At 41.2% G+C, this 26,495-nt stretch overlaps 1 protein-coding gene across 2 annotated transcripts in view; it reads right to left on the minus strand.

The window, feature by feature from the left end:
* Positions 1-26,495, minus strand: part of ITGA9 (integrin subunit alpha 9) — a 173,404-nt gene that overhangs the window by 31,176 nt on the left and 115,733 nt on the right. For both annotated transcript variants that reach the window (XM_088654274.1, XM_088654275.1), the window contains 5 exons: positions 19,214-19,306; positions 18,160-18,239; positions 14,201-14,284; positions 13,513-13,621; positions 8,134-8,241 (listed from right to left, as the gene is read on the minus strand). In XM_088654274.1, the coding sequence (XP_088510400.1) occupies positions 8,134-8,241; positions 13,513-13,621; positions 14,201-14,284; positions 18,160-18,239; positions 19,214-19,306 (474 nt within the window). The remainder of the gene's footprint in view (positions 1-8,133; positions 8,242-13,512; positions 13,622-14,200; positions 14,285-18,159; positions 18,240-19,213; positions 19,307-26,495) is intronic.

Consider the following 26,495-nt stretch of genomic DNA (forward strand, 5'->3'; position numbering starts at 1 on the left):
CTTATACACAGAAAAATGGGCAACAAGGGAAAAACATGAAACAAAGACCACTCTTGCAAGGGCTGCCAGTTTGTTATATGCTTTTCCTCACTTACATATATTAACTGCAATGAATGGAAATAGAAAATTGCCTGTTGTCAATCCTTGCCCACTGAGAACCAATTATTTCCTTTCCATTTTAGTGACTGGCAAGTTCTAAAATGCCTTTCTTTGGAAGCAAGCAGTATTTATTTCCATGGAACTAAAGGCTGGTTGTTAAGTTAAAGGAGCAGTATAGTTGCCATTCTCATTCCACACCAGTGTGCTAATATCAGAACTGCTGGATCATATAGGAGTTATTCTCAAGGGATGTTGTTGGATGAGAAATAACCCCTCCTATGGGAACTGGTTCTAATACTACTGGTGCTGGACCAATCTGGGGTAGAGGCATGGAGAAGTGGCAACCATGCCTTCAGAAGTATGCTACCAATGCATACCAAGGCAAAAAGAGAATTGGATGTGATTGTGGGCATGTCCTTTTGGTGAGGGAGGTGTTTACTGGTGCAATCCTGACACCTTTTCAAATCACCGCCACTTGTAAAATTAGAGCAAGTTTGCTTTTTTGTAGTTTTTTTCTCAACACAAACCAACATGCACATCGGTAGAACACTACACAAAAGGAACCTGATCACAATCAGATATATGGTCAAGATGGATTTTAGCAATGCTTTATCAATGTGCCATTGATTATGTAGAGAGGGGAAAATTCACTCATGAATGAAAACAAGTGAAAACTACTCCAAACTGTACATACAGAACACTCTGTACAAAATTCAGAAAGACAAAATGAATCAACTGAAGATTCCTAATGCAACAAATTCTATTACAGAAACAAAACCAAGTAACTTCAGAATCTAGCGGGAAATTTGGGGAATATCCCTTGCATTCATAGCTTTCTCAATTACTTCTTCTCAACCATTCTATGCCTTCCCACCAACCTTTTTTTGCATGTGGCATTTTTGCACTTGCACATTAGCAAACATACACACACCTATCATGGATGGCCTCTAGATATTATTATATTACAGCCCCCATCACTCCCAGTCAGCATGGCCAATGATTAGAGGTTGATAGGAGTTGCAGTCATCTGGAGGGCACCATGTAAGGTACCCTTGCTCTGAAGTTTTCTGCAGACTGTTCCTGTTGCTAGTAGTGCTGAGCAAGCTGGAATAATGTAGTGGAGCACTTGTGAATGACAAATTGCAATTTCTCAAGAGGCACCCTTCTGAGATGAATATGAATCAGCTGACTCTGTTTGTCCCTAAAACAGATGCTTTATTCACAAGCTCCACAGTATGCTGACCTCGGTGACTTGTCAAATGTTTTATCTTATAATAGTTGTCAGAGCTGTTTTTGGCATGTATCTTTTAACAAGTATTTCCTGACGTATTCGCAGTGCAAGTCCACAAACTAGGTAACTTGTCACACACACACACACACACACACACACACACACACACACCTTTTTAAGCAGATGATCCAACTTCTTTCAAAAGTGGACATTGCAAAATAAATAGCTGTACACAGCCTCTCCAAATGCGGAGACAGTTTGTTCTCCTGGACAGATTTACGACTTACAACAAGCAAATAAGGGATGCTTTGCACATGGCAAGAGGCTGCAAAAACAGATGTGACAAGTGATGTTTCTCCTTTCTGCCGGTTTCCTTTCAGTGTGCAAAAGGTGTTCTTGTGAATTAGGAAAAAGGAGAGCGCTCAGTAGGAAACCACATGCTTTGTACCTCCAAGTAGAAAAATCTCTTTCTGAAACCCCGAAACGCTAGATGGACCAATGATCTCACTCAGTGTAAAGTAGCATTCTATGTCCCTATCTACCCATGAGAAAATTGCATGAGCTTCACAAGCAGCCAAACATCACAAACATGTGTCTTGCAGCTGATCCATGGTCACTGATTACATTGCTTATCATACAAGCAGTGCTACAGCCACCTTCACTTCCCCCTCCAATGAGCTGGGCACTGCTAGTTCCTTCTCCTTGCTATCTACACTCTTGTTTTCAGAAAGACTTAAGAGTTTATGCACTTTTGGAACGCCCGTGCTAAATTGGTCTACCAACCAGCTTAAGAGAACAGCATGCATAATATCTTAGAAAGTAGTAGCCAATGTGTTGGCCTTCTCTATGTTACAGACTACAACTTCCATCATCCCTGACCATTATTCATGCTAGCTGGAGCTTATCAAAATTGAAAGCTCCAGCTTCTGCAGGGCACCTTGTCATAACTGTTCTCTGAACAATGCTGGAACCTTTTAAGGTCTCCCATTTGAAGAAAAATGACTGGAATGGGTCAATTCATACCTACTTTTCTGAACTTTTGTGGCAACCAAAATTAGGCATAACTGTCCCTCTTTGGTATGCCTAACAAAGACATTCAAGTGTTTGTGAACAGGAAGGACACATTGCATCCAATGTATCAACAGTGAGGATAAACATTTGTTTTATTTAATTTTAGGGCTCACAAAAGGTTCAAGTCTAGAGTTAACACCACCATACATGGAATCCAAACGGCAAGTTTACGTGTAACATTCCTGTGTTCAAGCACTCCAAGGCTGTGCTTACATTCTGCCTTTCTCTGGTGGCAAAGCAGGGTAATTTATCCACTGTACGGATGCCAAGTGCTACTTGATATGGGGCAAAGTATCTTGTAGGATTTGCCCAAGTAACTGTTACATGGATCCAGCCATGCTAAATAAATATACTGGGGATGGCAGGTGGTTTTCTTAAGGCAGCAATACATTGCTTGCTGTCTTTCTTCAATACATTGCTTGCTTTGTGGGTCACAAATTGTTCAGAGCTGAAGCAGAGATTTATCCTTCAAATTCCTTCTGTCTCTCTTTTATCCTTGAGTACGTGCAATTCCAGGCAGTTCCTCCATATTATGAAGTTGGCAGCACTATTAACAACTTGAGTAGTTTACATCTCATTCAGAATCTGGCATCAGATAAAGGCTGCAATCCTATATATACACTTATATATAGTGCCCCACTGAATCAGTGGGCTTACTCCTGAGTGTACATATATAGGGTTGCACCGCATGGCAGAACTATTTGTGTTCTTTTGTATGGAAGTTGGTACCCCGCTAAAGAAGAACCAAGCTTACAACAGTGCCTTCAATATCTTCTCTTTTTTAAAGTTGTATTTAATTTCAAATGCAATGCGCTCTCTCTCTCCCTATATATAAAAATATATTTTAATGCTGTGAACCACCCTGAGATCAATGCATGAAGGGTGGTATATAAATTTAATATATACAAAAAATAAATACAATCGCCACTTACTGAGAACATTTGGCCTCCCTTAAGGTTTAAGACAGACTCATTTTACTTTGGATGGGAAACAGTGTTTATTTGGAAATAAAAATGCTTTTTGTTTGCTTTGGATTTTTCAGTGGATTTTTCAAAGTTTAGAGTTGTAGTATTATTGCATTTAACTATTTATGGTATTATTATTTTTAAAAGCAGCTATAAGAGCTTTACTGAGAATAAGTCTTTTAAAAACTTTGTAGAAATAAGTAAATAAATTTCAAAATCCTTGATTTACTGAAAAATATTACCGTAAGTATCACAAAAGTGAAAGACTTTGGAACAACAGCAACAAAATGTTGGTTTGTTGAATTTGAAAATAGCCATCTAAGGAAGGGTTCTATTTGGACTTGAATGGTGCTCTCAAATTGTCAGATAACAATTAGTTCCATGTTTTTCAATATTTGTGAATATTTTCTGCTCACCAAGAAAAAATGTCATTACAGGAAAATCTTGCCAAAGTCACTGTGTTACACAACTTTTTTCTTTCTTTCCTTTATCTTTTTTTATTACTATTATTTTATTGGGCTGGTTCATTATGGGACTTTACGTGCTTGTATAGATTGTATTAAAATGTATTAAAAGTCACTTTGAGGTTTTACGACAATCAAGTGCTATATAAATGAGGTGAAATAAACAAACAAAATAATTATATCCTTGCTAAATATTGAATGGACTTTATGTAAAGAGATAGCAAACTCCTTATGAACTATGTCCATACAACCATGTGGAGAGTTGATACAGCCCTCCAATTCTAACTGGTACAATTCCAATAACTATTATAAGAAGCTATTTTATATAAAGCCACACCAATAGCAGAGAGGGGAAATTATCTCACTTTTCAGAGTCCCTCAAGAAAATTATGCTGACCTTCTCTTTCTCAAATTCAAAAACTCTTCAGGAGGGAATTCCCTAGCCAGGAAACTTGGGGGGGGGGGGGGAGAACCTTCTTCCGGAGGTCTTTGTAGCTGTTCTGACAGTCATGATATCCTAGCAAACCTTCTGTTTCCTTGCTGCATGTGACACAGGATAATCCATTCATTCAGCTTACTCAACAATTCTTCTTCCTAAACAGTGACTGAAGAAGTCAAGCATCCCAAAGACTGGCGCTGCTCACCTTTACCCAACCTTTTTGTTATGCACATCTGTTCTGAAGGGATACCATTGCACTGTAAGGTGGTTGGTTCAGGTGGCAGCTGCTGAGAGAGGCAGGGAATGAAAACCAGGTGTCGGGAGGACAGAACTTTGGTGCCCCACGGCTGCGTTCAGGTGCAGTGGAGTTTGCTTCCCTATCATAAGTGTAGTCAACTACCAGTCAGTGGAACTAGGCAGGGATATCTTGTTGTTAACCTCATGCAAGAAAAGGACTTGGGCCTCCCCTGGTTGAAAAGGGGCAGCCTTATGTCCTGAACCGGAGTTCTTAGCCCTCTCTGCATTACCCTTATGGCCTGAACCCCACTCTGTCTTCTCCTCCAGTCTCCACAACATACACCCTTTCTCTTTCATCATTTTCCTTCCCACAATCTCTCACAATCCCTTCCCTCCCCTTCCCACAACAGCCTCCCTCCCTGTCGGTTTCTATCCTGCAGCTCTTCTGATCTAACTCACTCCCCCAAAGCTGCTATTTACACAACAGAGGAAAGCATACAGATTTCACAATGCTCATTTATCATTTTGCTATTGAGAAACTTTGTAGAGATGTGCAATGTGGTCTTGGAGACAGGAAACACACCACATTTTAAAGAAAGGGGCAGAGCTCTCTGTGCTTCAGAAAGGAAAATGATATGGGTGGCAAGGGATGGGGCTTGTGGCAAGGGGCTTCACTAGTGGGACTCATGTTTTTCTCCTGTGACAGGTGGAAAAACCCACCTGACCATCCTTAGCTCTGTGGCTTTGATAGTTAGACACACACATCAGAACTGCTAGGGAAGGATGCACAACAGGAAAGAGGTTTTCACCTGGTTGGCACAGCCTTTCCCAGCCTTGGGTCCCAAGATGTCATTGGACTACAAATCCCCTCATCCCTGGCGAATGCTGGCTGGGGATGAAGGGAGGACCCAAGGTTAAGAAAGGCTGGCTGAATGTACAGGTGTGAAGGGATTTGTGACACTTGTGTGAACACACTACATACCATGCCAACTTATGTAATTGATGGAAGAGAATGACATTTTTCCAATAGCAGAAGACGGCAGCTCAACAGGGTGGGAAAATGCAGCCACCCCACAGCAGAAGCGTGGCTTTGAGAAAAGACAGCTAGGCTACAGGGAGCAAAACAGCAACAACTACACAACTACACAAGGACTGTATGAAAAAACTCTAGAGCCCCGTTTGAATACGATGTGATGGATATCTCAAAATAGCCTGCACTACACTACCAATTTCCAATTAAAGATTATTTTGCTTAGATCAATCTTTCAGAGCCACTAATGAGCATTGCCAAGTAATAAATAAAATTCCCAGCTGCTACGGAGCAGAAGGTCAGGCCATTGCAGAGAAGTGAATTTTGCCTTGCCTCTGAGCTGATGGGAACTCTTTTGTATCTCAGACTATGACCCAGACATACTCCACCTCCTCATTTGTAGATTCTTAAAACATGAGAATTTTTAGACAAATGGTCATAGAAAAACATTTCAAGCAGTGACTTCCGGCCCATCCCTAAAGTCTGAGGCTTTTGAGAAAGGATATTGCCTGCCCCCCTGCCTGCTCCTAAAGCACCTCTAAAATGTTTTGGAATTTTATTCCTCTTTTCCACTAAATATGTCAAAGGTGAAATTGAAAGGTGATTGTATAGCTAATGCACGGTTATATTGTGGAAGCTACAGTAGTGGTGCTCTCTTTTTTTGCCTTTTTTGCCACCATGAAACATGATAAACCTAAGACCATGCAATGAAAGGATGGTCTTTTCTCCCGGGTCTTCTCCTTTTCCACTAAAGAGCGGCACTGAAGCTCAATTGTCACCATGAAAGCTTGAGTACTGGGCTTAAGGTACTCACATCAAGGATATGAAACCACCTAAAAGTAATTGGATTTTTTTTCATCTTTCATCTTCTTATTTGATAAAAGCAATTGGCTCTATGTTCTTTCTTTCCCTGTCTTGGAACTGTAAAGCATTCAAAGCGCAGTGACATTGATGTGTCTAAATTCCACAAGCAGCTTAGGTACCCTGCCAGAGAAGACCATTAGGCTGGCCAGCACTTGTATTAGGGCTTTCTTTAAGTTGGCCTTGCAAACACAGAACTCAGTTCCTTCTGAGATTAGGTAGGACCCATCCCTTATGTCCTCTGAGCAGGCCTTGGAGACCCTATGGTTTTCAACAGTTAACATAACCTAGAGTTATAAAGTGGAGCAGCTACAATATGTTCTGGCTGAGTTTTATTGTTTACCTCTGTGCTGGTTTTTAGGCTTCAGTATTATTATGAAATGGATATTTTAAAAGGTTTTTCTATCGTACTTGGATTTTTAGGTGAACTGTTTTGTGAAGCATGTTCTCAATGAGTACATTATAAACCTTTTAAAGAAACAAAGGAACCTCTTCCAATATGTGTTGGTTCACACATACACATCCATACCCAATTACTCTCCTCCCAATGTGTGTGAAGTGCTTCCATTAAAACACATTGTGTTTGAGTTGACATCAGGTGATAGCATTTATTGGTATTTATAAATGTACCTATAGGTACAGTTCCTATGAGGAACTGTATATGAATAAATGTAAACAAGTCTCTCATGTAAAAAGTCATAGAAGAAAAGCGGAGGAAATGTGAAATGGAAAGTGCTGGAAAATAATTATAGTAAATGCACACAAACAATAACTGAAATTGAAATACTAACTGTGACTGGTTATGACGGCTAATTCATACTCACATATGAGTCATTCTGACACTTTACATAGAAGCAAGCAACATTATCTAGGCCTCGGTTTTATAGGTTGTTTTCTTTTTAACCCATTATATATTGATGACTAAATTACAACAGGACAAGCTCTCTCACCTGGGGGTAGCTTGGTCTTTTATATCATCTTGCCCAGAGATAAGGAAGATTTTGTCACACTAATGTGTAGGGGAATTGGAAATACGTGAGGCCTTTTTCTAGCTTCCTGCATAGACCCTAGTTACAGGTAGGTAGCCGTGTTGGTCTGAGTCGAAGCAAAATAAAAAAATTCCTTCAGTAGCACCTTAAAGACCAACTAAGTTTTTATTTTGGTATGAGCTTTCGTGTGCATCTGAAGAAGTGTGCATGCACACGAAAGCTCATACCAAAATAAAAACTTAGTTGGTCTTTAAGGTGCTACTGAAGGAATTTTTTTATTTTGCATAGACCCTGTTGAGGCCAATATAAGTCTATGAATATAGAATACCCATTTATGAGCCACTGATTATCTGAAAGTTTCAACAGGAAAGAATAAGGTTGTAGTATAGCATATCTGGCACACACTGACAGAGAGTTAAAGATTTGATTATTATTTTTGATTATTATTTTGATTTTTCTTTTACCACACTTCATTCAAAATAGCCATGGGGTGATTTTAAAAAGCTGAGCCAGAAGAGGATAGAAATAATCTCTTAAGGGAAGGAAAGCATTGCATTATGATATCTACTGAGGAATGGATGCTTAACATAATAGGCACAATCAGGCAAAATTCCCTATTACAAATAAGTTTAAGCCAAAGCTTTCAATTCAGTAGCTACTGCTGCAGCAATACCAACTTTATTCCTTGAAATGCCAACTCTGGGACAAACTCTTATGTTACAGAACAGACTTTGAAAAAGATCTTACCATCATCTGTTGAATGTGAAACATTTCAGCTCCAGTAGCCGAGAGACGATTCGGAAATGAAATGTCAACAAAAGAGCCAGGAAGTGTGCTTGGGCCAGCATTGTAGACCTTCAAACAAACAAACAAACAAACAAACAAACAAACCTGTGACACACTTTTATTAATTTTAACTAGCATAGAAACCCCACCAGGAACCAGCATAGGCTCCCCAATAATCAAGTACAACTGCAGCATGAACTTCCCCTAGAACATAAAATCGCAGCAATGATAAAGGCATAAAAATCACACCGTTATGTTGAATGGGGAGGGGCTTTCACAAGGCAGATTCATGAATCTATGCAAGCTCGATCTAAATTTGAGGCTGCATGAATGTACCTGCCCAGAAAGAGATTTCTCTCCAGTTGGCAAGTGCCTTGATATTTACATGTTACACCAAAAAGTGCTTTAAATCTGAACCATGGTTCAGTTCTAAAACTTGTTTTCCACAACCAATGCCCAACCCTAAAACATGTAGAATAAGAATAGGAAAGAGCATTCAAGTATCTACATGCAAGCTGCCTTTACATCACCACTTGGCTCTGTTAGCTTCCCCAAACTAGGGGGAAGGCATTAAAGAAAGGACTGTGCACCACAACTTTGCATTTTTTAAAAAAAAGATCATTAGGGTTATCAGTGGGACTGGAGTCTCTCTCTATAGAAAACTGGACCTAATCGTTAATCCAGCTCTGTGTACTTATATATAGATGAAATAGTCAAAACATTTACATTCTGAAAAAATAAACAAATCTCAATGAGACACGGTCCTCTCTTGTTTAAGATTCAGTCTCTGAATATGCGGCAGTCTATGTCGCGGTTCAGAATCCAGCTAACTCTAAATCTCCAAACATCCAGACCATTCTCCAAACATTGTTTGTGCTTTGAGGAATGCATGAATGATAAAGAGAAGTGGTGCAGAATGCCAAACCCTTACAATGTCCCAGAGGCACTTAAAGGGGGGGGGGGAGAGGATCCAGCTACAATAAGTCCTAACTGCTGCATGAAATGCAAGAATAATGTAACAGAAAACAAATGAACTGGGAACTCTACTGCAATGAGACATGAGTGTAATAAGAAATGAAAATGGGTATTTGAATGTTCACAACAAAGGAGATGAAAGCCCCCACCCCCCGCCCCATTTTTTTTTAAAAAGAAACTTTTAAAGAAAACTTTTCTTTAAGTAAATTATTTAAAATTTTAAAAGATGATGCTGTTAAGGTGCTACACCCAATATGCCAGCAAGTTTGGAAAACTCAGCAATGGCCAGAGGATTGGAGAAGATCAGTCTACATCCCAATTCCAAAGAAGGGCAGTGCCAAAGAATGCTCCAACTACCGCACAATTGCGCTCATTTCACACGCTAGCAAGGTTATGCTTAAAATTCTACAAGGCAGGCTTAGGCAGTATGTGGACCGAGAACTCCCAGAAGTGCAAGCTGGATTTCGAAAGGGCAGAGGAACCAGAGACCAAATAGCAAACATGCGCTGGATTATGGAGAAAGCTAGAGAGTTCCAGAAAAACGTCTACTTCTGCTTCATTGACTATGCAAAAGCCTTTGACTCTGTCAACCACAGCAAACTATGGCAAGTTCTTAAAGAAATGGGAGTGCCTGATCACCTCATCTGTTTCCTGAGAAATCTCTATGTGGGACAAGAAGCTACAGTTAGAACTGGATATGGAACAACTGATTGGTTCAAAATTGGGAAAGGAGTACGACAAGGTTGTATATTGTCTCCCTGCTTATTTAACTTATATGCAGAATTCATCATGCGAAAGGCTGGACTAGATGAATCCCAAGCCGGAATTAAGATTGCCGGAAGAAATATCAACAACCTCAGATATGCAGATGACACAACCTTGATGGCAGAAAGCGAGGAGGAATTAAAGAACCTTTTAATGAGGGTGAAAGAGGAGAGCGCAAAATATGGTCTGAAGCTCAACATAAAAAAACCCAAGATCATGGCCACTGGTCCCATCACCTCCTGGCAAATAGAAGGGGAAGAAATGGAGGCAGTGAGAGATTTTACTTTCTTGGGCTCCTTGATCACTGCAGATGGTGGCAGCAGTCACGAAATTAAAAGACGCCTGCTTCTTGGGAGAAAAGCAATGACAAACCTAGACAGCATCTTAAAAAGCAGAGACATCACCTTGCCGACAAAGGTCCGTATAGTTAAAGCTATGGTTTTCCCAGTAGTGATGTATGGAAGTGAGAGCTGGACCATAAAGAAGGCTGATCGCCGAAGAATTGATGCTTTTGAATTATGGTGCTGGAGGAGACTCTTGAGAGTCCCATGGACTGCAAGAAGATCAAACCTATCCATTCTTAAGGAAATCAGCCCTGAGTGCTCCCTGGAAGGACAGATCGTGAAGCTGAGGCTCCAATACTTTGGCCACCTCATGAGAAGAGAAGAATCCTTGGAAAAGACCCTGATGTTGGGAAAGATTGAGGGCACTAGGAGAAGGGGACGACAGAGGACAAGATGGTTGGACAGTGTTCTCGAAGCTACGAACATGAGTTTGACCAAACTGCGGGAGGCAGTGCAAGACAGGAGTGTCTGGCGTGCTCTGGTCCATGGGGTCACGAAGAGTCGGACACGACTAAATGACTAAACAACAACAACAACAACAACAACAAGTAAATTGTATTACTTTAATCAGTCTATAATTTTTTTAAGAGTTGTAATGTATTCGCACAACTTGTTCAATGATTACAGGTAGGTAGCCGTGTTGGTCTGATGTAGTCGAAAGAAAATAAAAAAAATTCCTTCCAGCAGCACCTTAAAGACCAACTACTGTAAGTTTTTTATTTTGGTATGAGCTTCCATGTGCATGCACACTTCTTCAGATATTATCATTATGTTCAATGATAATATCCAACCTTAGGCTGCTTTCAATCTGCTTTCATTGTTTTTCAATGCTCTTTATTGTTGGTTCATTTTGTTTATTAATAAAAATAATTTAAGAGAGTTAGAAACACTTTAGCATATAGAATGGTAAAATAGTGGTTTACCTAACTTTTTTATAGTTTACCATTATACTGCAAAAAATTACATAGCCTTTTAATAAAAACTGTCAGTATTCATGTGAAATATCATATTCTTTGTCGGTGAGAGGGAGGCCAGTGTGTGTGAATAGGTGCATATGGAGTTAAGGCATAAATTAGATCAAGGATTATTTTTAACATCTTATCATCCGTGCCAAAGGGCACCCAATCTCCATTACAATTTTGAGAGGATTCTCATGAAAGGTCACAAAAGCTTTAATATTTTTTTTCAGGAAGCACTGCCCTCACTCTGCAAAGGCTTTGCTTGCTCTCAAAACATCACACAGTGACCCCATTCACATGTAACACTAAGCCAAAGCATGGTTTAGTGCAAACACATGAACATGTTGCCTTGCAGGGAGGTGAATGTAGGAACTTGGCTCGTCCAAGGCCCTTTCAGCTCAGCAAAGCACAGCATAGCAGCTAAACCAAGGTTTGCCTTAACATGTTGTCCAAACCTGTGACTGTAGTTGAGCGGTCTCCTCCTTAAGCAAAGGTTTGCTCTTGGCTAAAGACTGTGGTTAAGGATAGCACACTAAGCCAAACCTTTAGCTTAGCTGCCCTGCAAAGCTAAAAGGACCAAGGAGGAGCAAAGTAAGTACAAATTCCTCTCTGGAAGCTGGCATGTTTGTGCAGACCCAGGGAGCTCAATATGTCATGCAAAGCAGGTTATACTCTACATCAACTTTCCTCCCACCTGGTGCCTTCCAGATGTTTAGGACTACAACTCCCATTAGCCTTAGCCACCACAGCTGAAAGTTAGTAGCAGAAAGCCTGGAAGAAAAGTGAGTAGCTGTAGAGTTAAGTTGCTTTTGCAGAACGATTCCCCGCCCGAAATTAATCTGGCAAAGCCCTAAATTAGATGCTCTCCTCCTAAAAAAATAAATAAATCAAGCAGTCAAAGCATTTCATTTATGTGGCATTTCTTCTCTTTTTAGTTCCTTATACAGTATTAAGATCACATGGGCAAAAATGTAAACCCGACATAGGCAAACTTGGCCCTCCAGATGTTTTGTTGACTACAACTCCCATCATCCCTAGCTAACAGGACTAGTGGTCAGGGATGATGGGAATTGTAGTGTCAGAACATCTGGAGGGCCGAGTTTGCCTATGCCTGATGTAAACTCTAGAACCGTAGTGCCTAAGTTAGCAGCATGGTTCACAAGATATTCAAGGCCCTGGAATCCAAGGGAGAACACACTTTTTTCCATTCTTTCCCAGCAAACAACCGAATAGCACCCAGTAAGGAATTAACTGGTGTGAACTAGTAACTTCCCATAATGGGAAGGCATGTGTTACTCTTTAAAAAAAGAAGCATTGTGTTTAAAAGGAAAGGGTAAAAATAGGCATGCATGAAATATTACTAGTTGCAAGTTCCCATCATTGTGCCATTTGTCACTATGCAGTTCCACCTAGTGACTAAAAAGACTTTATCACACTGCAAGGACTCAAGATTAGTTTGGATGGGAAATGAAGGGCAAAGACGGACTTGCTCAAGTGACCTTTGGGATCTGGGAAATGTTCTTCATAATCAGGATAATCATAATCCAACCAAAGTTACGTTCTTTTAAAAATCAGATCTCTCCCTCTGAAAACAATGGAACTAGGCAGAGGGCCTTCTCGCTGGTGGCGCCCACCCTGTGGAACACCCTCCCATCAGATGTCAAGGAAATAAACAACTATATGACTTTTAGTAGACATCTGAAGGCAGCCCTGTTTAGGGAAGTTTTTAATGTTTGATGTTTTATCGTGTTTTTTATATTCTGTTGGGAGCCACCCAGAGTGGCTGGGGAAACCCAACCAAATGCACAGGGAATTATTATTATTATTATTATTATTATTATTATTATTATTATTATTATTATACTTTGGAATTTAACAGTATTCAACTTGGGCTGGATTGTGCCCTAAACAGGAAGGAACTATCAGAGCAACCCAAATCCCCAATCTGTCATCCTGGAAGAGGTTTGGATGAGGAGGAAGAATCTCTTCCTCCACCCAGGCTTGGATTCACTGGTCTCCACTGGCGAGGATCTGTGTCAGTGAGCAGTTGCCCCTAGGCTGCCCACCGCTGAACAAATGATTAATCCAGAGGGTATGGCAGCACCACAGAAAATCCATAGGTTTCTCTAATAATTAGCCAGAAGATAGGATTTTAAATCTTTTAGAGCTTAGCAGCTTTCTCCATAAAGCAAGGAAGACTTCGCATGCTGAACTGTTGATAGGAAAACCAGTCACAAGGAGAAGCCCATACAAATACAAACGTACCGGCAAGAAAGAACCTTGTGCTTAATTCTTACCTGAAGTGTGAAGTTGAGCTCCTGAAAATGACATGCCAGATCTTCCAGCTGAGTAAACTGAGATGCTGGCACAGACTCCCCATAAATAAAAGAACCGGGAGAGACCACTCTGAATGAGAGAAAGAGGAGGCCATAGTTTAGTGCAAAAAATGGCCCATTTTGTATTTCTCTTGCACAAATAGCCTCCCCTTCTAAATGGTCATTTTAAACTATTTCTCTTGGAGTGCCTTTATCCTACAAAAAAAGGGGGAAAGCATAAACAGAATTTTGACTGTGAAATAAAACAGAAAGGCTCATAGCAAGACCTCCTTGTGACCTGTACTATCCCAGAACATTTGACCCTAACCTTTGGTCTAGTGGCCTGAACCAAAACATGTGACTTGACCTCAGAAATAATGTCTTTCTTCTTCTTTTAGGTGGTTTACAGTGCCGTAATTAATGCCTAATGTTTCTGCACTGAGGAAGAGCAATGAAGATTGAAGCAAAATACACACACGCACAATCCTATCATCATGTCCTGCTTTCAGAGTCTGGGAAGTTAGTACAGAGGAAAGAGGCATTCTGCCCCCCAGCTTTACTTGTAAACAAGGAAAAGAATGTATTTCTTTTTCCGCCCAGATGAGATGCTTAAAATACTATGAGGAATTTTGTGTGCATGCGCATGCTCATTTGATGACCTGCTACTTACCCAGTGATGGATGAGTCCACTTCATGCATCAGGGGAACAGACAGGATGAGAGAGTTGTCATGGAGGTTGTGTTCCAAGTTCCCACTGTGTCAAAAACAGGAGAACCAAGCTTATTGTGCAAATGATTTTTGCATTACACAACCGACCAAAGGAATGCCTTGAGTCTAGTTTTGATGTTCATATATCTCAGGCACTTCCAACTCTACAATTCTGTGATTCTATGAACCCCCACAGGAGATCTGGGTTCAAATTCTCACTTAGCCATGAAAATTTGCTGTCACTGTCTCTTAGCCTAACTGACATCACAGGGTTGTTGTGGGGATAAAATGGAGAGGAGAAAATTCATGTGTATGTCACCTTGTGCTCTTTGGGGGAAAGGTAAGATATAAATGTAATTTTAAAATAAATAAAATATAAAGACTATCAAGGATAATGAAGGTGTCTCAAGCTGAGGGTGAGTGGCTGTATATATGAATATGTAAATGCTCACTTAAAAAATAGAAACCTCCTTGCTTCTACAAAGCAGATATGTAATGAAGAGTTCCATCCATTTATTTTACCTGACATGTCAGTTTCCTATGTGCAAGAACTGTCTCCATGGGGGAGCGTTCAAAAACGCAGTTACCCTACCTGAAGTCTGAAGTGATACAATTTTAAGCTTTGAATCACTTGATTCTTCTTAAAGCATAAACTGGTTCTAGTTTTGCTGTGTTAGAACCTAGAATATGGCGAAGCATTCACTGTTCTGCAGGAGAAAACAGGAAGAAGGTCCTTGCTGGGCTTAAAATAAATTATGGGGCTGAGAAATGCAGTTAACGGGCAGAACCTCTGTAAAAGTATCCTATATGCCAGGGGTGGCCAACTCCCACCAAGAGTCTGTGATCTACTACTTTCAGAATTAAAGACTGGCTGTGATCTACCCCCGTTGTTGAGCTTTTTTTAGGGAGGAAAAAAGCCCCATTTTTAGGGGTGGAAAAAAGCTTGGGGGGGGGGGTTAGAGGGTTAGAGGCAAGGGACATACAACAATGGAGGGCGGAGTGGTGGGGCATGGCAGGAGTCAGTTTTAGCGATGCTAAGGAGAGGGAGCCAGAGATCGACTGTGATCTACCAAAACCTTGCAGGGATCTGGACATCCCTGCTATATGCTAAAGGCAAATTCATTTTCTTACGGAGTCAAAATGGCAGCATTCCATGGAGGGAGGAATTGGCAGGCTTGGGGACACCTCAAGTCTTGCAAATGTAGAAACAATATTGGGGGGAGGGGGTTAAGGGGAGGAAACCCAAAAAGACTCAACATGCTTGGTGGTCATGGAACATAGGCTGACAGTTGAAAGGGGCTGCTGGAAAATTGGGGGGGGGGGTTCACAGATATGGAATGCAATATCCTGAGATAGAACATGGCTAGCTGGCAGGCTTCCTGGCTAGGACCATTCCATACAACAGTGTCTTGTGCTTTTGAATAACTTCATACAATCCTATTTGTGCAGGGACAGAATACACAATTTACATGCTTTATTTCTGTTTTTGAAAAAAATCCTGTGTCTCATCAGCTACGCAGTCCAAAATGTCTGGAGGTCATGAGGTTGGAAAAGGCCTCTCTGGTATGCTTAGGTTGTGCAAGAGCTCCAATATTTACTCAGCAGCTTGCCACTGAATCCCCTGACTATTATCCTCTGTGTGGATAATAATACAGTCATACCTCTGGTTATGTTCGCTGCAGGTTGCCTACATCACGGGTTACGAACGCGCCAAACCGGAAGTGCCGGAACAGGTTACTTCCGAGTTCGGTGATTCGCGCATGTGCAGAAGCGCCGAATGATGTCACACGCATGCGCAGAAGCGCCAAATCACGCGATGAGCATGCGCAGATTCAGCGCTTCAGGTTGCATACTGCTCTGGATGCGAATGGGGCTCCGGAACGGATCCCGTTTGCATCCAGAGGTACCACTGTAAAAAATAATACAATCCGAGGAATAAAGTTGCAAGTAGCCTTGACCGTCTGGTGTGTTGAGCTCACTGATGGTATTCATTGGCAGCACGGATCTTGTTCCACACACCTGGTATTTCTGAAGAGTTACTTTCTTCCCCTTGAGATTCACAGAGCAACCAGTGGCTCTTTTCTCTCATCTCCCGCTGTTCTGTGTGGGGGCTGTGTTTGTGTTTTAAACAGAGGATCAAGGGTTGTTATGTTAGATGCAAGCGTGGGATTGTGCCCTTTCATGCATCTAACATCACATCTAACATCATCAAAAAGCAGAAGCAGAAGCCTATGCTTTAGAAGTGGCGGGTTCTAAGAGCCAAAGTTCATGAAGCTGAGCTGTTCATTCCCATGTGAGTTTAACTATTTCCTGTGGCTAATCACAGATGGGCTTTGCTTCTTTGTGGCTTATAATTATGGGAAGTGTGCACTGTGCATTATAGTTTTCAGCACTCTCTTTATCAAATCCCTATACACCCATTATGAGGGATCTATAGTCAAACTGAGAGCTGGCCCGAATGCTCTCCTAGCAGACTTCAGGATATCCTCGGGGGCAGAAAAACATTCAGCTCAGCAGCCTCGCGGGGGCTTTCAAGCCAGGATAGGGGGAGGCCAAAAAGCCCCCTGTAAATGCCAGCATATGGACCATCAACATCAAATAAACGCTGTCAGCTTGCTGGCTTGGATCCAATTGCATATTTCACTAGAGTGCCAGAAAGTAAGTTTTTTGTTGTTGTTTTTTTGCAGTCGTGGCTGAAAAATTAAATTTAGAATGGAATGAGTAAACCTATCCCAGCTTTGGGGTTCTCTGGATCTTGCCACGACATACAACAAGGATAAGTTGCACCATCTCAAAGTGGTCCCTAGCCAGGCAGGATCATCGATTATTCATCATGCACAAATGTGGCTGTGTTGATGTGTTGGCATTAGTCAACCTAGAGAGATCCATACCTAGAGAGATTGGAAAGAATGTTATTTGGCCTGTTTAGAGTGGTGCTTGGAAAAGGAATAATGCCTTTTTGTGCTGTATCTTAGGTCATTACAGAACAGGGACAAGTTAAGCCAACGCATCAAGTTATTCTTTATGAGCTATTATCAGGTTTAATGTCACAATCCCTTGGCACCACAAAAGTTGTGCGGATCTTAATAAATCATGTATGAAATCATGTTCTGTGTTTTCCCTCACTGGTCTAAGCAGAGAGTTTCAGTAATGAACGTGGTAATGACAGGGATACCTCTGAGGCAAGTCCTAGCAACTGCTTGATTGTCCCGCTCTCAAAACCTTTCACTTTTTTTTCTTTCTCATCAGGAAATCAGCAAATGGCTGCGAGAAAACCTGTGCTTTGAACACAAAAAACCAAAATGCCATGTAAAACCACCACAAAAATGTAGGGTTGGCATGGTGCATAACTCATATCCAGAATAGAAAAAATAGGATCCACACTGGAGAGAGCCCAGGGATGCAATTTCCCACAGCACCAGGAAAGCGAAATAAATGGCCCATTTTAAAAGCATTCAAGGCTACATTCGAGGAATTAGCAACGTGGGAATGGACTGTCTCAGTCACTTGAGACGCTAAATTATATTACATCACTGACCATTTATGTTCTTCCTTAAAAGGAGAGCAAAGATTCTTTGTTATATGCTGGTTTTAATCCTTCCAGGACTCTGCCTGCATCCTGAGTGCTGTGTCTTTCTGAATAGTCTTATCATCTATACACATACCAGTATTTAAACCTTGGCCCCTCTGCAAATGGCATGCTAAAGCGTTAACCATTTTGCATCTTTAAAAAAAAAATTGAAAGAAAAGGAAGAAATTGGTGCCAGCATTCGATAAATATTTTCCTCCAAATATGTCCATATCTAGCTAAGGATGAACAAGTCAGTCTGTTCAGTCCCATGCCAGTTTTTTCTCTCTCTATAAAACCATCCCATCCTTTTTCTGCATCTGCCTGAAGATTAAAAGTGAAATATACTTTACCTCTGAGCAGTGACAAGGAATGAGAGAACATCCTCTTCCCCAGACAAATGACTAGTATCAAAGATGACGCTGAACTCATACTAGGAGGGGGAAAGAAAATAGTGTTTAGCACTTTGTGGATCTTGTTCTGGATATGAACCATATTGGAATTAAATACATTTCTTCTGTGACATTGCTGCCATTTCTCTAAAATGCATACATTTAGCACCATTTGAAATGCCCAAATCTTTCACAGGTAAAGAGCCATAGTTGTTTTTCTATGCATAATCAACGTAACCTGCGTGCATTACTCACATACGCAAGTACAGACAGGAACTCATATCCAACATTGGAAGAATGGTTCCTCTCTGTACCAGTGTATGCCATTAAATGTGGGCAAACACAAAGCAGCTACATTGCTGTCCCACGAGACGAGCTCCCCTCCCAGGTTCAAGAAACCGGGAACAGCAAGGAAAGGGAAATAACTAAGAACTGAAGAATTCAAAATAGATTCGGCAATTGGCTTCACCGGTTGTACACAGAGAACCCAGCTTCGAAACATCCAGCAGCACTGTCGGAATGAAAGGCTATAGGCCCACTAGCTAACTGAAAAAATATGACAAATAAAAACTCGGAATGAAAAAATAATATCACCATTTATTTTCATTGGCTCTGCGTTGCATAGTGTGTATCTGAACATTACATACTTTGAATAGGAGACAATACATGATAAAGCAGGGCAGCTAAGGACAGAAATGGCGGACTGCTCTCCTCCAAATGTCAGCCAAGGAAGCTTCATAGCATTATTTTCTGGCCGCCATAAAGAACTCACATTAGAATTCCCAGTCAGCTTCTATTAGGGCTCTGTGGCTACGAACAGCCGCCACAGAACTACCACTGAACTTTGTTTGGTGAGGAAAGACCAGTGGCACTTCACAGCGAGAGCAGAGCGGTGACCACAGCACCTCTGTGGTCAAGGCGCAAAGCCATGCTGTGTTTGCAAAGCAGTCAAAGACCCAAAGGTCCACTTGTTACACAGGGAAGCTCACAGCTACTGAAAACCATAACTCTTTACCTTTGACTTTGATCTCATGAAGGGGAAGCCCACACTGCATTTCAGAAAGTCAGAGTCTGGCTCCAGCAACTCGCAAGCAATGCCCATCTCATCCTGAAAAAGGGGGGGAAACGAGGAAATTCTTCAGTACATGAAACTGTGGTGGAGAGAAGAAAACATTGGGCTGTATCCAGACAAAGTTAGACGCACTTTATTCCCAACGAAATCAGTGGGATTTAACTGAGTCAATCAACAGACCTCACAATAAGACTTGCATATCCATTAATATATATAACACTAATATTAGGCAAGCGCCTTTGCTGTATTGCTTTCAACATGTGCTAAAAATTTACTTGTTTAGGCAAACCCCAGACATGTAATTTTAACATGCATTGTTATTATGTACTGTATACTTTCTTTCTTTTTTATCAATTTTTGGGACGCCTTTTTTACATTTGTTTTAACTGTATTTTCAATTAATATTTTATACTATTTTATATAAACTGATTAGAGTTTTTGGTTGTTGATTAATCAGTATATAAATCTAGTTAAACAAACAAACAAATTTAAGATTAGATACAATACCAAATAACTATCTAACGGTAAAGAAACATAGTGACATTTATTTGGACAAGATCTTAGCTCGTGACTTTGTTGCTCTCAACAGGAATTTAGTAACGTTTCTATAACAGTCACAGAGAAGAAGGGAAGCATAGCATTATTGAAAGGTTTTCCAGGTTACAAAATGGTTACTAAGTGGTTAAATGACCACAGTAAGAGCACAGTACAGCTAGGTTATTTACTTTTCGTTTGCAAAGTTGACTGCAAAGCTTAGCTATCAAGTGCATGAGGGAAAGTATGTCTCCTTAATTTGTCTTGAACACCTTCCGCTGACTCCCTGTGATGGAACAGTGGTCTGCAACTCCCTTCCTCCCTAACTAAGCCACCCTCAGGTATCCATCAGGTCCCATTGGCTCCTGCTTATGGTCAGGACAGGAAGCTTGCACACCAACCCAGTTATTTTCTAAGTGTGTTTCACCAACACTTGGGCTCAATATCTAAGGCTTAATCGTTATTAAAACTGAGCCATTTTGGTTTGAGCAAAACCTAAAAAGGATGTAGCTGAATATACTCGCTCCACACATCCAAGGGCCCCCTATTTTCAGAAATTAAAAGACCATCTGAGAGGTTTTAGAAAATGCCTCCATATAATCTTGTCAAGGCCTACCAGCTAGGCTGATCACCACCCAACAGCCTACAATGGTTTTCCAGGGATGTACTAATATGATGTTTGGTTTCACGTTAACCTAAACTCCCACATTACTTCTCTTGTAGTATTTCCATTTGTATTCTCAGTAGTTTAACAGAGCTATGGCTACCTTAGGAGAACATGATCCAGATTTTAATTGAAAGAATGCTGCAGAAAAATGTTTCGCTGAAGAACATGAACTTCTGTAAGTTACCGTATATGCATGCACACTGCCTAGGACAGTTTAGAATCAAATCTTGTTCCGTTGCACATACTGGGAACAAAGCCACCAGATTATACAAAGTCAAACTATGGATCTTGTACACCAATGAGCAAAAGAGAGCAACCATAACTCAGTGGGGGAGCTCATACTTTGCATGGAAATTTCAAATAAGAAACATTTCCTGGACAAAATGCAAGTGTTTTTTTAAACTTACATATTTTGATAAGATCAAACAAGCTGACAGCTATGAGCATCCGGAGAGAGGAAGTTCAAAGGACAACTAAAGATAAGTAACAGTTTCTTCTGAGCATTTTGTGATGAAATAATGAGAGTCCTTTTACATTCCTTGATGCAGATTTAAAAGAACAGGATAAAATAAAATGGTAAAACGAAAAGCTTACACACTTGAGTTCTGTAAAAAGACACTATTTAATTACCCATTCATTAAAATGAATGGCAGCTAATGAAATACCCCTATTAGATATTATGAGCCCTATTCAAGTGTCCAGCCTCATCACATGAGTATGTTCGTCCTGGTCCAGACTCAATCATTCCCTATGCATGTGGGCTGTTCTCCTCTCCCAACCTTCAATCTTTACTAAAAGGTAAAGGGACCCCTGGCCATTAGGTCCAGTTGTGACCGACTCTGGGGTTGCGGTGCTCATCTTGCATTATTGGCCAAGGGAGCCGGCGTATAGCTTCCAGGTCATGTGGCCAGCATGACAAAGCCACTTCTGGCAAACCAGAGCAGCACATGGAAACGCCGTTTACCTTCCCGCTGTAGCGGTTCCTATTTATCTACTTGCACTCTGATGTGCTTTCGAACTGCTAGGTCGGCAGGAGCTGGGACCGAGCAACGGGAGCTCACCCCGTCGCAGAGATTCAAACCGCCGACCTTCTGATCGGCAAGCTCTAGGCTCTGTGGTTTAACCCACAGCGCCACCTGCGTCCCCAGTCTTTACTACAAAGATATAAAAAGACCTTCTAACTGTGTGTAGCTGAGCACTATTAGAACTCTCCTTGGAAACTCAAAAGTTCCCTGTCAACCAACCCCCTACATAAATGTAGTCCTCCCCAAGATCAAATTGAATACCTGTATAGAGCTATGCTGTTCCTCCAAAAATCTATCACATCTGACAACACTACACATGTGGATATATTTTATTTTACGGTTGGATCCAGGCTTAAGTTATAGCAGTTCTCAAGTTAGCGTCAACTAACCTGCTCTGTTGATTTCAGTGGAGCTAAAGGATGAAGGTCTGGACCCAACACATCATTTATGAACCACCTAACATTTTCCAGGAACTGTGCAAGTATTAAAAGACAACACAATCCCTGTCTGGAAGCTTACAATCCATTAGACATTATATAAAAGGAAAAGGGAATGGGGAAGGGGTTCCAGGGAGAAATAGATCCAGCCACTATTTCTGCATAATTCACAGAAGCGCATATGCAACCCTTGTGTCTGAGTCACTGTTTTAGAGTTTGTCAGTGCAAGAATCTCCACATTTGGTCTAGGAAGGGGAAGGGAAATTCTAACAAAATAAATAAAAAAATAAGGAAAGAATATTTTCTTTGGCACTGGACACAGATTTCCTGCTTTCTTCCATGATCTCATTAGTAAGTGCTGAAGGCACACCCACAACTCCAATTCAGCAAATTCTGGTTTCACATCTTGGAGTCCCTGCTTGTTTTGGGAGGGCTTTTTCAATAAAATTAATTGCAGAAAAGCTCCCCCAACCCCGCTGCCGCACAGCTGAATCTATTTTTGGATCATGAGATCACAGGTGTTGACTACACAGGAAGTCTCCAAACGAAGGAAAGAAAGGGGAAAGAAACATCCCTGGGGGGGGTTTCAATATAGTTTCTCCCCCTTCCGAACTCTCCTCTACCTTTGTAACTGCAACAAGAAACATTAGCACATGGGGAAAGAATCCAGTGTCTAAAATGCTGTAAGTAATGTGTCCAAAGTGTGACAGAGAGTGTTAGATCAATCTAAATAAAACCAAGACCAGAAATCCTTGAATCAGCGTGTATATATATCTGAAGTCATGCATATGAGAAAGCTGAAGTGGTGTGGCAGGAAGGAGAATATTAGTACAGTTCCATTTGCAAGGAAATCATTTTTTTAAAAAAAATCTGCAAACATTTGAAGAATTTCGAAAAATTGTTTGCATTCCTTTTCTGAAGTTAAATTAAACCTTTTACGCAACTTAACTACCAGAACTCAACCTAAGGTCAGATTTAACACCGAGTTCAGCTTTAACTCCACATAAGGTTTACCTATCATTTGACACCTTTAGATATGGGAATGCAGAGAGGGAGGGATATCAAGGACAGTCTTCTTCAAACCTTGCACAGCAGTGATTCACAAGAAGACCACCAATTGCTATGCTAGAAATTTAGAAGCATCTAAACCAAAATTGGGTCTCCATCATCCCTAACCACTGGTTCTGCTAGCTAGAGATGATGGGAGTTGTAGTCCAAAAACAGCTGGAGACCCAAGTTTGGGAAACACTGATCTAAACGGATGTAGTGAATACATTAAGAATTGAGCTCCCAGTGCATTATCAGCACACATTACTTGGGAAAATATATAAACCCTCAAACAATCAAGTTCCAAACTGAAAACACAAAAGAGCGTTTGCATGGTGAGAAAAGAGGAAGGAGGCTGCCAACAAGAGTTCAAACAGGTTTTCCTTTCATTTGTGTTGATTTCCCTACACGTTAACTCTTTCTAATTCTGCAACTGGAAAGGAAGTTACTTGAGCTAAATTGCTGTTTAGATGGGCTGGATGTGAAGAATATCCAGCCCTGTCTGTAGACAGGAAAATAAAAAAATTCCTTCAGTAGCACCTTAAAGACCAACTAAGTTTTTATTTTGGTATGAGCTTTCGTGTGCATGCACACTTCTTCAGATACAGTGAAATGGAAGTTTCCAGGCACTTATGTAGAGAAGGGGTGGGGAGGGGTGGGGATGGGGATGGGGAGGGGGGATCACTCAGAAGGGTGGTGGAAATGGGTGATTGACTGACTGATAGCTGTTGATGACCGCAAACGACTGCAAATGGTTTTGCATGAAAAAGCAAGGGTTGAGATGGCTGAAGATCGCTTATCATGTATAATGTGATAAGAACCCGATATCTCTGTTCAAACCAGGTCCCTCCATGGTTTTGAGCTTGGTGATAAGTTGCAATTCAGCAACTTCTCTTTCCAGTCTATTTCTGAAATTCTTTTGTAGTAAGACAGCTACTTTGAGATCTTGTATAGAATGTCCTGGGAGATTGAAGTGTTCTCCTACTGGTTTTTCTGTCTTCTGGTTCCTGATGTCAGATTTATGTCCATTTATCCTTTGGCGTAGGGTTTGGCCTGTTTGTCCAATATAGAGAGCTGAAGGGCACTGTTGGCATTTGATGGCATACACAATGTTAGAGGATGAGCAATTAAATAGTCCTGAGATGGTATGTTGGATGTTGTTGGGGCCAGTAATGGTGTTGTCTGGGTGTATGTGGCAGCAAAGTTGGCATCTGGGTTTATTGCAGGCTCTGGTACCAGTGTCCATGTTAAGTCTGGTGGTTGTATTATTGTGGGTGAGGAGTTGTTTAAGATTGGGTGGCTGTCTGTAGGCAATGAAAGGTCTTCCTCCCAGAGCTTGAGAAAGGGAGCGGTCATTGTCCAGGAGAGGCTGTAGATCTCTGATGATGCGTTGTACTGTTTTAGCTTGGGAGCTGTATGTGATGACTAGTGGTGTTCTGTTATTTTCTTTTTTGGGTCTGTCTTGCAGCAGGTTCTCTCTAGGTATCTGTCTGGCTCTGTTGATCTGTTGTTTAACTTCATCAGGTGGATATTTTAGTTCTAAAAAGGTTTGCTGTAGATCTCTTAGGTGAGATTCTCTGTCTGTAGAGTTGGAACAGATGCGGTTGTAACGTAAGGCCTGGCTGTATACGATGGATTGTTTGGTATGTTTGGGATGGTAGCTAGAAGCATGTAGATATGTTTGTCGGTCAGTTGGTTTTCTGTATAAGGTGGTGTCTATACGTCCATCCTGTATTTTTATAGTAGTGTCCAAAAAATGTATTTCTTGCATAGATTGGTTCATTGTTAGGTTGATGGTGGGGTGAAAGTCATTGAATGTCTGGTGGAAGGTTTCCAGGGTCTGTTGTCCATGTGTCCAGATAATAAAAATATCGTCAATGTATCGCAGGTACAGGAGAGGTTTGAGTGGGTAGGAGTTAAGGAAACGTTGTTCTAAATCTGCCATGAAGATGTTGGCATACTGTGGGGCCATGCGGGTGCCCATGGCTGTGCCGCTGATCTGGAGGAACAGGTCATCACCAAATTTGAAGTGGTTGTGGGTAAGGACAAAGTGGCAGAGTTTGGTAGCAAAGTCCGCTGTGGTTTTATCTGAAATGGTGTTCCTTATGGCTTGTAAACCATCATTGTGTGGGATGTTGGTATATAGAGATTCCACATCCATAGTGGCTAGTATAGTATTGTTAGGAAGATTGTTCAAATATTGTATTTTCCTCAGAAAATCTGTGGTGTCACGTACGTAGCTGGGAGCACTGATAGCATATGGTTTCAGAACAGAGTCCATATAGCCGGAAACACCCACTGTAATGGTGCCAATACCTGAGATGATGGGGCGTCCTGGGTTTCCTGGTTTGTGTATTTTGGGTAGAAGATAGAAAGTTCCTGGCCGAGGTTCCGCTGGTGTGTTTGTGAGGATCTGTTCTTGGATGTGTAGGGGTAGCTCCTTAATAATCTTGTTCAGTTCTTTTTTGTATGCTTGTGTGGGGTCTGAGTCCAATTTCATGTAAAAGGCAGTATTGGAAAGTTGTCTGTGGGCCTCTTGGATGTAATCAGTTTTGTTCATGATGACGACAGCTCCACCCTTGTCTGCCTCTTTAATTATAATGTCTGGGTTGTTCCTGAGATTTTCCATGGCTCTCCTTTCAGCATGGTTTAGATTTTGTTGTAAGCGATGGTGTTTTCTGGTCACATCCGTTTGGATTCTGTGGCGGAAGCATTCGATGTACAGATCTAGTGTGGTATTGCGTCCATCAGGAGGGGTCCATGTGGAGTCCCTTTTTGTGTAACTTCTTTTCGGTGGTAGTTGGTGGTCAATGTTCTGTTCATTGATGCGTTTGGAGGGTGATGGTTGTTCCCCAGTAAGTTGAGAGGTGTTGTGTTGTGGGGATGTAGTTTGTTCTACTTTGTCTTGTTCTTGTGTGTGATGAAAATACTCCTTCAGGCGTAAACGGCGGAAAAATGCTTCCAGGTCCCCGCAGAACTGAATCATGTGTTGGGATTTGGCAGGGCAGAATGATAGTCCCCGTGAAAGGACGGATTCCTCAGCTGGGCTGAGTGTTTGCTGTGAAAGATTGACAATGTTGTTGATCTTGTTTTGATTGGTGGCCTGTAGGTTGGAAAGGTTGCAGAGTTTTTTATTTTTCTGGTTCTTCAGTAACTCCAGTTGAGAGTGGTAAATGGTTTGTTTTTCCTTGTGGAACTTCTGCCAGGCCGGGTGATTCCTGATGGAGTTCTCCAGTGCAGAGAGTTCCTCCTTTATTAACTTCTGTTTGGAATACAGAACGCCGATAAGATGTTTCAGCAGTTTCTTAGATAAAGTGTGGCATAGTTTTCTGGCATATTCTGTGGGATAAGTTGATTGAAGAGGGTTCTTAATTCTAAGACCCTTAGGTACAATGTCCAGGTTTTTGCATTTAGATAGAAAGAGGATGTCAGTTTGTACCTGGGCAAGTTGCTATCAGTGCTCCCAGCTACGTACGTGACACCACAGATTTTCTGAGGAAAATACAATATTTGAA

This window comes from Zootoca vivipara, chromosome 11 (assembly GCF_965207765.1).
Source record: "Zootoca vivipara chromosome 11, rZooViv2.hap1.1, whole genome shotgun sequence".
NCBI lineage: Eukaryota > Metazoa > Chordata > Lepidosauria > Squamata > Lacertidae > Zootoca > Zootoca vivipara.